The sequence below is a fragment of the Heterocephalus glaber genome, unplaced genomic scaffold (genome assembly GCF_053883595.1).
Source record: "Heterocephalus glaber isolate CG9 unplaced genomic scaffold, H.glaber_assembly_v1.0 deba00001587, whole genome shotgun sequence".
In the NCBI taxonomy this organism is placed as follows: domain Eukaryota; kingdom Metazoa; phylum Chordata; class Mammalia; order Rodentia; family Bathyergidae; genus Heterocephalus; species Heterocephalus glaber.
Window position 1 is genome coordinate 2476328 of NW_028258365.1, and position 14041 is coordinate 2490368.

At 35.6% G+C, this 14041-nt stretch overlaps 1 protein-coding gene across 1 annotated transcript in view; it reads left to right on the forward strand.

Annotated features, from left to right (window-relative positions):
• The window catches only part of Usp38 (ubiquitin specific peptidase 38), a 33881-nt gene extending 28147 nt beyond the window's left edge, over positions 1 to 5734 (forward strand). Inside the window, exon 10 of the mRNA XM_004868900.4 lies at positions 4088 to 5734. Within this exon, the coding sequence (XP_004868957.1) occupies positions 4088 to 4249 (162 nt within the window). The 3' untranslated portion in view covers positions 4250 to 5734. The remainder of the gene's footprint in view (positions 1 to 4087) is intronic.
• Positions 5735 to 14041: the final 8307 nt, after the last annotated feature.

Genomic DNA, 14041 nt, shown 5'->3' on the forward strand with positions numbered 1-14041 from the left:
CCAAAGGGATTTTGCAGTTTATCTTGTCATTTACCCTAGTACATTCTGACTGTACAATATTTGAGCATGAGGAGCCCACTCTTTTCATTATTAAGGCTTATGTGTTACATAAAGAAAAAGTGTTATGTGTTTTGTGAATTCGGATTTTCAGTGTTCTAAGTGCCATCTTAAGTCTCAGATTAGCAAGTTGTTTAATGCAAAAATTTACCTGTATTCAGACTGGCTGTTAAATCAAAGCTGCATTATCAAAATGCCTTTTTAAAGCAAACTACAATAATAATTCAACCTTAATTTGAAATGTAAATATAATTTAGATTGTGATTATGTACTTTCAAATACAGTAATGTAATTGATAAGGGCTTGAACTGTGAAGTTTCTCATATTACTTAACCAAATCATTGTGGTATTTTAAGTTTGTGTTGGAAGTATATTGTTTATTCTATTGTGCTGATGAATACATTTTAATAATTGCCAGGCACTGGGGAAGTGTGGTATTGACATTTTATATATAGCAGTTTTCAATACTCAGTTGTTTGTTTTGAACACACAAACTATACATCTGTGTTCGGTCTTATTCCTATTTTTGTTTTTATACCTATGTTTTGAGGCATAGTTCAAAATGTGTACCCATTTCATAGTATTTCATATCACAACGCATTTCTTCCCTGTGACTAGGATAGCACTTTTTTTTTAGTGATAAGAAATAGCATTATACCTGTTTATAAAAGTTATAAAACTTAAATAGTAAAAGGATGTGGAGTGAACATTTCAAGTTTCTTTGCTCTGGATCAGTACTGCAAATGAAGTTACCATTTTATACATGTCAGGGCGGCTGCATTCTTTTACTTCACACACACACATTAGAAAGCCACTGTAGGATAATTTTAAGCTTTTTTTAGTTGACTATACAGTAGTAGAAAGACTTTGTTGCTAGTATGGAGGGCTCTGTAGTGGCTGCTTTCCATTGATGATAAGCTCTGGATGTGGCTATCAGCCTTTGCCTCTGTCCCAACATTTGTCCACCTCTGTTGATTTGGGCTCTGAAGGTTGTGGTATAATTATCCTAGCACCTAGTTCTCTAGGAAAGAACCATAGTATTATTGATGACACAAGATAATCCAGATATTGGCATAGAATAAAAACCAATTAATAATAACAGCAGTGCCATCCAGGTAATAGTATGAGAATCAGCAACAATAATGGAGTCAAAGACAAACTGGATACATTATACCTTGTTTCACAAACTTCTGTTTGCAGACAATTCAGTTCGCAAATAAGCATTCAGGAAAATTTTGCTTCCATTTACAAACTCCACATCCGGTGGCAAACATGACCATGGCTATCTTCCCCAAAATTGTGAATCAAATTAAGTTTGTAAACTGAGGTACCACTGTATTGACATACTAAAAGAACCAATAAAAGCTACCACTTTATTTAAGAACAGAAAAAATGGTGGGTGTGGTGGTGCACACCTGTAAATTCCTCCAAATTTTTGAATGAGTGATTTCTTCTCAAGGTTTCTAGTATTGGAATCTGCCAGATATAGGAGAAGGCTAGTAAGTCAAACTAAGACCTGTTTTGTTTCTATACTCACACTTTTGTGTGTGAATGCTGAATCCTGCCCCACCTTTGCTGCTGTGTGTAGTTTGTCAGTAATGTCCAGAGCTGTATTCACTCCAGGCCCTCCCAGTTTCTGTGTGCCCCTGAGCAACCCAAATCAGTGCTTTCTCTGCCAAGCTCTATGGCCTGTGGATTTGTGAGGTTCCCCCCACCTCCAGTGGCCCCTTTGTCCGTATCCCCCAGGCTATGGCAACTGTCCACACCAAGACATATCCCTGATCACGTTGGAGGAGGCAAACAGATCACTGAGCTGTGCTCTGAGTATAGCCACCCTGGTGGGGGATCAGGAAGTCTTCTGGACTTAATGCCAGCATTTCAGACCCAGCCCCATCTGATAACCACACACAAATGGCCTGGGTTCTCACCACAGACGCTGGATTCCCATATTCTTCCCAACCTAAGCTTAAATTTCACAGGGGTCTATGTCTAGCCTAAACCCTCTCCATGACTGTTTTTCATAGCCATCTTCCACCTAGTCACTATGGCAGGGTGACACCGGAAACCCTGAAGTATAGTAGTTCTGTACCTTAGTTTTAAATAACCCCTTTCCAAAATGGCTCCTATGGGCCGAGGATTTAGCTCAGTGGTGCCGCTGCCTGCCTCGCAAGCACATGGTCCTGAGTTCAATCCCTGATACCAGAATGGCTCCTAATTAAATACTCAAATATGGTGGGCATTGCACTGATTTTTTTTTCCAACTCTAACCTGTCACGTGGATGAGTTTCTGTAGAGTAAAATCCCTATGCTGACTTTCCAGTTTACGTAGCCATGGGCTTTCCTTGGGGCCACCACTGTCAGCCCTGCCTGTTGTTTCTCCTGGGACTGACAGCCCTCTCCAGGATTACCTTGTATTAGTGGAGACAGGTCTCCCTCACGGAGCTGGGATTAGCTTTCCAGACTGCTTCGTTCTCCTCTTTCCACTGTGCTCAGTTTCTCCAGCATCTCTGTACAGTAGTTTCTAGTTTTCCTGTCATCTCATTCCCAGTCCCCAGATATCTACTTCTTCTTTTCTTCACCCAATTGTTTTCCAGGTTTGTTTGTTTGGGGGTTTTTGTTGGGGGGGGGGGTTGGTACCGGGGATTGAACTCGGGTCCTTGTGCATGCGCAGCAGGCTGCGAAACCACTGAGCTAAATCCCCGGCCCATTTTCCAGGTATCTTAATGTCAGGTCCCAGAGAGGCTGTATTTTCTACCTGTCTTTACTCCACCATATTTTATTTTCATCAAGGCACTTTAAGTTAAAAATTTAGAAATCATACTGTCTTTGTTGTTAATACTAACTATATATTGAAAGATCTTCAAGCTGATTGTAGCAAGTTAAGGTTTATGCTTATTAGTGCTGGCTTTTAGACCTTGTTGTCATCAATCCCACTTGAAAACAATAGACCTTGTTCCAGAAAAATGAGCATGGGCCAGAATACCTGACAAATTATTTTAAGGAGTTTGTGGGCCTCTAGCTTTAGAATCCAATTTTACACTTTGCCAAATGAATTCACAATAGTTTATTCACATTGTTCCCTTTAAAGCTAAATTCTAACAGTGTTCTAATCTGAGATTAATATTTTTGAATACCTGATATGTGCCTGGCACATGGATGAGTATGACTGGTTCCTGATAAAAGTTCTAGTAATTTGGTAGGGAAATGTTGAAGTATTGCTGTAAGGAAATAGGCTTCATTTTACTTTTCATTGTTTTCTGAGATCTAACTTACTGTTTTATTAAGATAGCCTAAGAAAACAGTAGAAGAAATTTAGGCTTTATCCCTTATTTACAACTTTTACTGTAATTACCCACTTCTAAAATAGCCCAAGTTGCCAGACATGATGTCACATATCTGTAATCCTCTCACTTAGGAGTCTGAGGCAGGAGGATCACCATGAGTTTGAGGCCAGCTTTGGCTACATACTGAGTTCAAGTTCTGCCTGAATTACATACCTAGACCCTGTCTCAAAAAAAAAGGCCTCAGTTCATAATGAATAATCTATTGTGTAACCTTTTAATTTTATGTTCTATAGAATAAAAAAAGAATTCCATTTATATTAGCATGTTGCAGGGGCTGTAATAGTTATAAAGTGAGGTTTTGGTTTGTTGAGACAAGATCCTGCTACGTACTTCAGGCTGGCCTTCCAACTCACTATGTAGCCCAGGCTGGCTTCTAACTCACAGTTATCCTCCTGCTTCAGCCTCCCAAGTGCTGGGATTATAGGCATGCACCACCACATGTAGCTATAAAATGAGATGTTGAAACAGAATGGCTTTTAGGGTCTGTCATTTGGGGCCTTATGAGGATTTTGCTCTATTCTTTGCTTCAGTGGGTATTTGGTAAAATTGATGTTGATATTTTTACAGTTATTGAGATTTGAAGGATGCTTATTATGGTTTAAGCAGTTTTAGAATGGTTGTGTGTGTTATATACCTATCCATTGTATTTAGGATCTTAATTTCATAAAAATTATTTTTAATTTTAGGAACAAGAATTGAATGCTCGAGCCCGGGCCCTGCAAGCCGCATCTGCCTCCTGTTCATTTCGTCCCAATGGATTTGATGACAATGACCCACCAGGAAGCTGTGGACCAACTGGTGGAGGGGGTGGAGGAGGATTTAACACAGTTGGCAGACTCGTATTTTGATCTTGAGAGAGTCCAAAATGCATTTGGTCAAAAACATCCAATGCTATGACTGTTAAAATGTCAGACTATAACAAATACCATATCTATTTTTAATTTTTCTTTTCATTAGACCCTTATACTTTAAGAAAACACAGTGCTTGTTTTTATTTTCTTGACAATACATTTATTAACAAAATGCATCATGGGAAAAATCTACCTCTTAAAATTCCATTTGCATTTATGGTTAGATATGCTTGATCAAAATGTTTGGAAGGAAAAAAAATATACCCATTTCTCTAACCTGTGTTAAATTTGATAGATGCCTTTAAACGATCTGTGTTCAGTTTTACTGAACAAAAAGATATAATTCCTGTAGTATTCTTTCTAAAGTAATTGATGCTAGAGGTAAAAGAAATACTGACTTTTTAAAAAAGAAAGATAGTCCTTTATTTCTGGTATAATTATCCCATTGTTAAATTCAAGTCTTTAAAAATACTAGAGATGATCCAGTGTCTTCAAAATGCAATAACAAACTTTATCAAGCTGTAGTACTTTTCAGTGCTGTCTTCAATATCATTGTATCTATATTCAAGTACAAATGTTTTTTAAAAGGATTATTTATACATATGTGCTGAATTGATTTTAAGAAAGATGCATGATCTTGTAGAAGCAATGTTTTTACCTAAAGATTGCTAACTTTGTAGTGTTCCTAATTGTTCAAGGATTTTAAAATTCTATTTCAGGGAGTATATCTTCTGTGTATTTTGAAGGAGGTAAGTTCTGTATGTGCCTTGCAGTACTGTAATTCAAGAATAGGAATCTTTGGCTGCAGAAAAGTTTTTTAAAAATGAAATGTTAGGAAGTAATTTTTGTGCTAATATTATAACTTTTTGAAAGGTATTAGATTTTCCAGAAGTAAAATCTGGTGACTCTAAATCAATAAATGTGGTAGTAAATTTTTAACTGTTAGAAAAATTCAGAGAAAGTAAATCTAGTTAAGTAAATAAATCTTTTTTTTGTTTTCTTACTTAATCCTCAAAACATTAAACATCGGTAACATATTTGTAGAGTTGTACATCTGGAACATTTTTGTTTGAGTCATATGTTTTGCATAGTTCTTTGTACATCAGAGTTTCAGATAAAACATTAAAGTGCCAAATCCTGCCATCCCATTTTTTTTGTTGCCAGGAAACTGGAAACTGGAAATCTTGGGTCTTGATTATGTAGTATTCAGGAGTTATACCAAATATCCTCCTTCCTGAAGATTTTAACTTATCCATGGTTGTACATTGTTCTGAAGATTGTTCTCATTTATTTTGAAAACATTTTAAGGAAGTAATGTTCGTTGGTGATTTGGGGTTTATCTTTTTCCCAAGCTTTTGTGGCAGTGGTTAAAAACAGCTCCTCATTTTCATTCCACTACCTCCCACTCCTAACCTGTTTCCAGTCACCAGGAAGATTCAAAAAGCAGATTGAATTAAAACTAGCAATTCTTTGCTAAATTAATCAAGATTCGTCTTCCCCATAAATGCATGAACAAGAATTGTTATCATGCTTTCCTTGGGCTTCTTTTTATCCTAATAGTGATTTTCTCAGGTACTCTGTGTTCAGTTATCTAGTAGTGAGATAGTGATTTATAATCAGATCATATCAGTTTTAGCATTTATTGAAATTTTAAAGTTGTTTAATACTTGATGAATTAATATTGAGCTAAGGTGCTTCTGAGAACTTCCATAAAGACAGTAAGACCCACACAGTTTTGTCTGTAAATATCGGATATTTCAAAGATTTTTATATGGCAGGATAATATGTATAATGGTTAAATTCTAGTTATATAATAATACTGGGACTATTCAAATTATAACCTGATGCCACTACCAAAGACTTGAAGTTAAGGGCTTCCTTCTAGATTAAAAATAAAGTAATACCATTTATTTGCTGAATTTAATATATTTGGAATTCAAACAAGAAGCTTCATTCAAAAACCTATGCTACTGAACTTTTAAAATAATGTTTGGGGCTGGGGATTTATTTAGCTCAGTGGTTCCGCCGCCTGCCTTGCAAGCTGAAGGATCCGAGTTCGATCCCCAGTACCAAAAAAAAAATGTAACTTTTTTTTTTTTTTTTTTTTAAAGACAGGGTCTCACTATGTAATTCAGGCTGGCCTAAAGCTTACTATATAGCCACCCTATGCTGGCCTCAAACTCGTAATCTTCCTGCATCGTCCTCCTAAGTGCTGGCATTATAGGCAACCACCACCACACCCAGCAAAATAATGTAATACTTTAAAGTGCTCTGGTCGTTACACATCTCTGTTATTTGTTGCTTTATTTGACATATTAGGTATTTTCTTTCTCCCAAAGTCTTAATCTGTTTACTTTCCTCCCCTTCTTGAAAATGTTTTAAGGTCTAACTCTGAAGGCTGACCAGGGTACTGTTGCTATTCCCTTTAATTCAGTCCAAGATAACCAGGTTAGATGAAGTTGCCCATTGCTGCTACAAAGAGCACATTCGGCTTCACTACAAACGAAAATGAAAAGCTAGAAATCTGAGCCTGTTCCTTTGAAAGATGCTTGTTGACACATTGAGAAAAGTAGGACTTTTTCCAGAGTGATTTGTAAAGAAATGAATGTAACATGGTCTCACAAGCCCTTTGACCTGCCCTGCAGGTGCCTATGCAACTCGGACTCATGACCTTTACTTGTCACCTTGGATGAAGGACTCTGGTTCATTCTCCATTCAACCACCATCTCACTCCTCTCTTCCAGCTGAACAATCAGGGAAGCAAGGCAGTTATAGGACTAGGGATCCTGAGCTTTTGTCTCCATCCCTTACGATGCCAGTAGGATCCTTTGGATATAGACATAAAGATCCCTTATGATGTGTAGAGGTATTGGGGATCGTTGTGACAGGTTTGAACAATTTATTAACTTACAAATTTCAAAACTAAGTCTTATGCTCAAACACGTAATGTTCCTTTCTCGTTTAGTTCTGTTCTTTTCATGATAATGTTATCTATAAAAGTTACCTTTTCATATATGTAATACCTCTTTAATGCTGTCCTCTTTAAGTGAGGATCAGACACTTATCATGTGTTTAAAAAATTGGCATAGTCAGTGCAGTTACTGGAAATAACCACCTAATATTATATACTTTGTTACAGGTATATACTTCATATAACATAGGCTATATGAAAATAACATTGAGGGGTACTGGGGAATGAACTTGGGGCCTTCGCGCTGAGCTATACCCCAAACCCTTTTTACCTTTTTATTTTCTATTTTGAGACAGAATCTCACCAAGTTACCCTTAGACTTGAAGTCCTCCTACCTCAGCCTCCAAGAGTGCTGGGATTACACACATATATCACTATGCCTGGCTGAGGAGCACTTTTTAGATGAGTATTTCAGAGGAAATGATACTATACATTTATATGTAGTATCTTTTCTCATAAAAATGCTGTTTCACCACTTGTTTTTCTCTATTAAGTTTAAATTTTCAAAACTATTCCTGAGGTACAGAGGACATTATTTTATATTTTATAAGGAATGTATTAGAAAATATTAACTTGTTACTAACAATTCAGTAATCTCCTCTGGAGGAATAAGAAGTAAATTGACGAACGTAATCCAGTAACTAAAAAGTTTAAGTGCAACAAAGAGATGTGAATTAAAAGATGTCCCAGGAAAATTTTTTAAAATTTTCTAAAATATACACTCTTCTATATATTGTTATATAAAACAGTCATATATCTCCATCATTGGCCTTATTTTGTTTTACTGTGTTGTTGTTCAGAGTCCTCAGAATGAATGGGGATTTAAAATGAAAAAAACTACCTTGTTTTTAAAAAAAAAAGTGCAACTTTCCCATATGAAAAGGAATTGCAATAGACATAATTTTCAAAGAAATGATAATCAAGCTTTTTATAAAATCAACAATTTGAGATTCAGAAATTCAAAAGGATTTGTTATGTAAAACGTTAGCCCCAGTGTTACATAATCAGTGTGGATTTAACATTAAAAATAGAATCTAGAAGTCAGCCAAGTACATTGCCAGCTCTTGTCAGTGTCTGTGATGGCCTGAAGTTGTTTTTCTCTTAATAGATATGTTTTTATGTTATGTTTTGTATGCCAGACCTCGACATATACACATCTTCATTTCAGAGACCTGAAAAAGGTAGCTTTCCCTGGCTAGATCAGCAGAACCTTGTGTTCATGTTAAAATCACTTGGAGAGCTTTTTAAAAAATCATACCATATTCAGGCCTCATCCCAGGCCAATTAAATTATATGGGCATCAACATCTTTTATAGTTCCTCATATGCTCTTAACTATGAGGCCTGGGTTGAGAACATCTGGACTGGAAAAGGAAATTTTTTCTTAAGGCTTTTATCCAAGGAGACTAATGTGAGTATTCTACCAAGTACTGCACATTGACAGATGTCTTTTTAACATGTCTTTTTAACTTACACTAGCCCTCTCTGAGTGAGCTTAAATCCACATCCTCCTTCACACCTTTATGGGGAAAGAAAATTAAAAATCAGATTAAGGAATTTGCTCAACATCATGCAGCTAGTGAAAATCAGAACTAAAATTTTAACTTGAATCTTCAGAACTCCAAAATCCATGCTCTAGAATGAAGAAATCAAGTAGAAGGAAAGTGAGCAGAAAGATTAAGCAAATTACATATTAATAAAGACAATAAATGTTATGAAATAAAATTACATGTTTTGCACTCCAAACATGGTTCTTAAAAAAAAAAAAAGAGACAGCTTTGTTTAAGCCTCTGTAAAAATCTAGAGTTGAGAAACATGTTCTTAGCCAACACTGCACCTGTCTAGTCTTATCTGCTTTTACTAGCCTTATCTCTTCTATTTTTGCCTTTCTGTCCATTTCTATTTGATCATATATCGCATTGCTTTTACTCAGATGTAATGTACATGCAATGTCTAGGACTTCTCAGTAGAGCATACCATTTTCCTTGCCCTACTCTCCTGCCTGCTTTCAGCTAATTCCTGCCAACTTCATTATGCTCATCTTATACTTAACTCGCAGACTGATTAGTCTACCTTTTTATCATTCATTATGTCTTATGCTTCTCTTTGAAAAAACCCCTGGCTTCCTAGTTGAGCTAAACTAGCCCTAGAGTAAAGGCTAATCTTTTACACCCAATCAAGCCAACAAAGATTAAAAGCAAGTTTTAAAAGGGGTCAGATTTTGGTTAAATTGTGTAAGTGATTTAACTACATACAGAACAAAGTTCAACACTTTTTGCAGGAATAACTCCATCATTTAAGAAAGCAAAATTCTTATCAAGAAATCACCCAATAACAAATGCTGGCAAGGCTGTGGAGAAAAGGGATCCCGTCTCCACTGTTGGTGGGAGTGTAAATTTGTACACCTAGTATGGAAATCAGTGTGGAGATTTCTCATAAAACTAGAGGTTCCATATGACCCAGCTGTTCCCCTTCTTGGTATCTTTCTAAAAGAGTTAAAAGCACCATACCACACCCATATATGCATACCCATGTTTATAGCAGCACAGTTTGTAATAGCTCAATCTTGAATACCCAAATGCCCATCATATCCAAATGAATGGATAAAGAAGATGTGGTTTTTATATACAAAGGAGTACTACTCTGCCATAAAGAAGGATAAACTTGAGACATTTGTAGGTAAATGGGTGCACCTTGAGACGATACTTTTAAGTGAAATAAATCAAACACACATGTTTAAATATCACATTGTGTCTCTGGTGCCAGAAACCAAAAGGGTAAATAAGGACCAAAATAGATGACAGATATTGGGAAGTAGGAAGAATATGTTCAAATGGGAAGCAGAACAAGGAAGGGAGAAAGAAAGGAAAGGAAAAGGAAAAAGAATAAAAGAAAAAAATGGAAACACAGCTTTTGTAAATATGGAGGGGAAGAAGTGTTGAAAGGGAAAGGGAGTAGTGGAAAAAAGAATGAAGATATATTATGTACAGGTACAAATTTCCCAGTGATGAATGGGATCATTATATATATCAAAAGTGTACCAATAACAGGAATTTTTTGAAAAAGTAAAATTCACAATATCCAGCAACTGATTAAAAATTATCATACATCCAAAGAAGGAAGAAAATGTAACTCATACCCAAGAGAAAACCCAGTCAGTAAAAATACCCAGAAATTGTGGAAAGATGGAATTTGCAAACTAGGAGCTTAAAAGGGATGTAGAGAAAAACATGAACACGAGCGAAATGGAAGATGCCAGATTTCAACCAACCCCTGCAGAATAAAAAAACCAAGACAAATAATCAAATTACTTAATCAGTGATAAATGATTAAAAGCAACTAGAGAAAAGATACATGAAGTCAACAAACTATACAGCCCTCAGCCCAAGTCTATCCTGCCTCCTGTTTTTTAAGACAAGTTTTACTGGAACACTGCTATGCCTGTAGGTTTGCATATTGTCTTTGTTTTCACACTTCTGTGGCAAAATTGAGTTGCTCTGACAAAGATTGTATCACAGCAAAAACTAAAATGTTTACTAGAGCACAGAAAAAGGCTGTGACCTTTTTATAAAGAAAGGCAGTCATCAAAATTATGCAAGCTAGAAGCTAGTTGAATGATATCTAAAAAGTTCAGAAAGGACAAAACAAAAAAAACCTGGTGTATATTCACAATATCCAATGAAAATTACTCAAAATGAAAATGAAATCGATACTTTTAGATAAAAGCAGAGAGAAGTTTACCTTGCATATTTCACTGCAAGGTAATGTTAAAGAAAATTCTTCAGGCTGAAGGAAAATGATACCAGATGGAAACTTGGAAAGAAGAATGCTGAAAATGGATTTGGCACCACTGGCTTGACTTACAAAATATCCAGGAAAGGAGCTTTATAAAGCTCAAGGCTCACACTGTGCCTGAGAGCAGTAATTGGGCCCTCCTGCTGCTCCACTGTGTAGCAAGCATACACCATACAGACTGGCATTAGACTCCCAGAACAAAAAGTATAAACATGGACAAAAGCAGAGTTTGGCAAGTGACAGCCATCAGCCAGCCACCTGTTTCTGTAAAAAAATCCAAAATACTTAGGATATGGATATTTAACTTACATATAAACTTTTAGGATTAATCAGTTCGGCAAGTTCTGTAATACAAGGTTGAAGAGCAAATCTGTATAACAAGGACAATTATTACAATACTATTAGAATATAATCTTAGAAAAAATTAGAAACATTTCTGATAATACAAAAAACACCAAGTTTTCTATAAATCTACAAATTCAACATTTAGGAAATAAAATATGTACAAGACCACAAAGACTAACAAACATTATTTAGGAAATTAAAGAGCTAAGTAAATCATGAGTTAGAGATTTAGTATTATATAAACATCTAATTTTTCCTCAGATCTAAATAATGCAATCTCAATCTTGCTATTCTTTTTTGTATCAGTTGAAGTGGTTCTAAAGTGGAAATGAACATTTCCAAAATTTGCCAAGACGCTCTTGGAAATGAAGAATAAAGTAGGATGACTTTACTTACAGGATGACAATACTTACCAAGCTAAAATAATTAAGCTCATTATTCCAATTTGAAAAGATAATTTAGAAGTAGAGCTATGTTTTTATCATATATGATTTACACAGAATTTCAGACATAAAAACAGCAAAGTTCCAAGTAAAAATTGATGAGTTGATCACCCCAGACACCGGTAGCACTTTGCAACAGTGTTGAAAGGAGACAATTGGACCGTCATGTAAAATAAGAGAACTTTTACCCTTCATATTCTACTCAAAATGTATTTTGGGTGGATTATAAAGATAAACTGAAAGACACAATAACATTTCTGAAAGATCACCTGTTAAAATATCTTCAAAATCAACAAGAATGAAAATATTAAGCAGGGCAGAAAAGCCTTGCTTGTGAAGGAAAACAATAATAAAATGGATTACTTTAGAATAAAAAACTTCTGGCTAGGTGTGGAGGCACATATCTGTGGTCTCAACACTTTGGGAGTCTGAGGCAGGAGGATTCCAAATTCAAGCCCACCCTGGGCACTGTAGTGACAGCTAGTCTCTGTCTCAAAAAAAAAAAAAATTTATAAAAGAGGAGAACTAGGGATGCAGCTCAATATGAAAGCCCTAGTTCAATTTCTGGTACCACAAATAAAGAAAAAGAGGGTGAGAGAAAATAAATGAAAAAAAGACTTGAGCAAGCACTTCAAAAGACAACACATTTCTAATAAATGTACAAAAAAGTGAAAATCAAAAAATGAAATGCATTCATGATGACATACCATAAAATGCTCATAGAATGACAAATGTAAAAAAGACTGACAATATCAAATATTGGTGAGAATGTAAAATGTAAATTCTCCTACACTACTTATAGAAGTATAAACTGATACAATTGCTTTGGAAAACTAGCAATAAAACCGTATATTCTGTTACTCCGTAGCTCCACTGCTAAGGATAGATATGACAGAATGTCCACAAAGCACATTTTAAGTGTGTACACAAAAAAGTTTTAATTATTCAAAGCAGCATTATTTATAATGGCCTAAAACTTGAAACCATCAGCATGTCCATAAAGAGTAAACTGTGAATATTCATATGTTAAATTTGTATACAGCCATGAAAATGAATGAACTCAAGATACAGTTCCACTGCATGGATGGATCCCATAACCACAATACCAAGGCAAGCAAACCAGACACGAAGAAATGCACTCTTATTACTTATTCTGTTTACATAAAACAGGCAGAGCTAATTTGTGATGTTAGAAGTAAAGACAGTGTTACCTTTGGAGAAAAGGGAGGGAGAAGTGATCAGAAGGGATTATAAATGGGGGGACTTCTGAGGTGTGGTTAAAGTTACATTTTCACCTGGGTCATTTACTAGGTTGTATTCCTATTGTGATAACTCATTGAACTGTATACTTATAATTGTATACTTTTTTGTGTTTTCTGTTTTCAAAAAGTTTAAAAATTTAATTGTGACTGTCAGCTCTTTTGAAACAAGCCTCGCACGGTGCAACACTAGAGGTACAAAAGTAGGTAAACTGCCTCGAGAGTCCCAGTACTGGGCAATGGACCTAAAAACCTGAAGAAGATCTAAATTGAACAACATTGTAAAATTATTCCAATTAAGTTACATGGCAGTTCCTCAGGTTCATTGTAAGTGATCAGTGGTCCTATGTGTCCATGGCTACGAACCCTAATGGGCAGCACAACTCAGTGCTAATAAACAACATCATGTCATTTTATGCTTCCTTCCTTTCTTGTCCATTATAAGGGTATTCTTTTAAAAATTAAATACATATCTACTCTAATTATGAAGTAAATCAAAATGCTTTAGAAAAATTCTGGGTACCTATCTTTCTGAAAAATTTAAATTGATCCCACCTAAGGAATGGACCATTATATGTGTTCTGAAAGACGAACTTATAACAATTTTGATGTCTTCCGCGTTATTAAAGCAGCAGACCAAAATTATTTGTTAATGCTTCTGCTGTTGACAACTTTTTTAGCCAGACTGCCCACAGTTATAATAAAGGAAATAGCTTCTAACATCTGTTTTACCCTATTAAAGTATCTGCTCTCTTCTTAAGTTTACTTTTACTTCTTAGTCTTGGGTTATATTCTGTCTTCCACTTCCTACCACTGAACCCAGTTTCATGAAGCAGACAATAACAAAACCGAGTATTTTTCAGGATGTCTGTCTTGTGGTTTATTTATATGGTCTCGATATCAAAATCACAACATTCCAGTACAGAGCACTAATGCTGCTGCCATTTAATTTCTCCAGAATGATCTACACTTGGCTA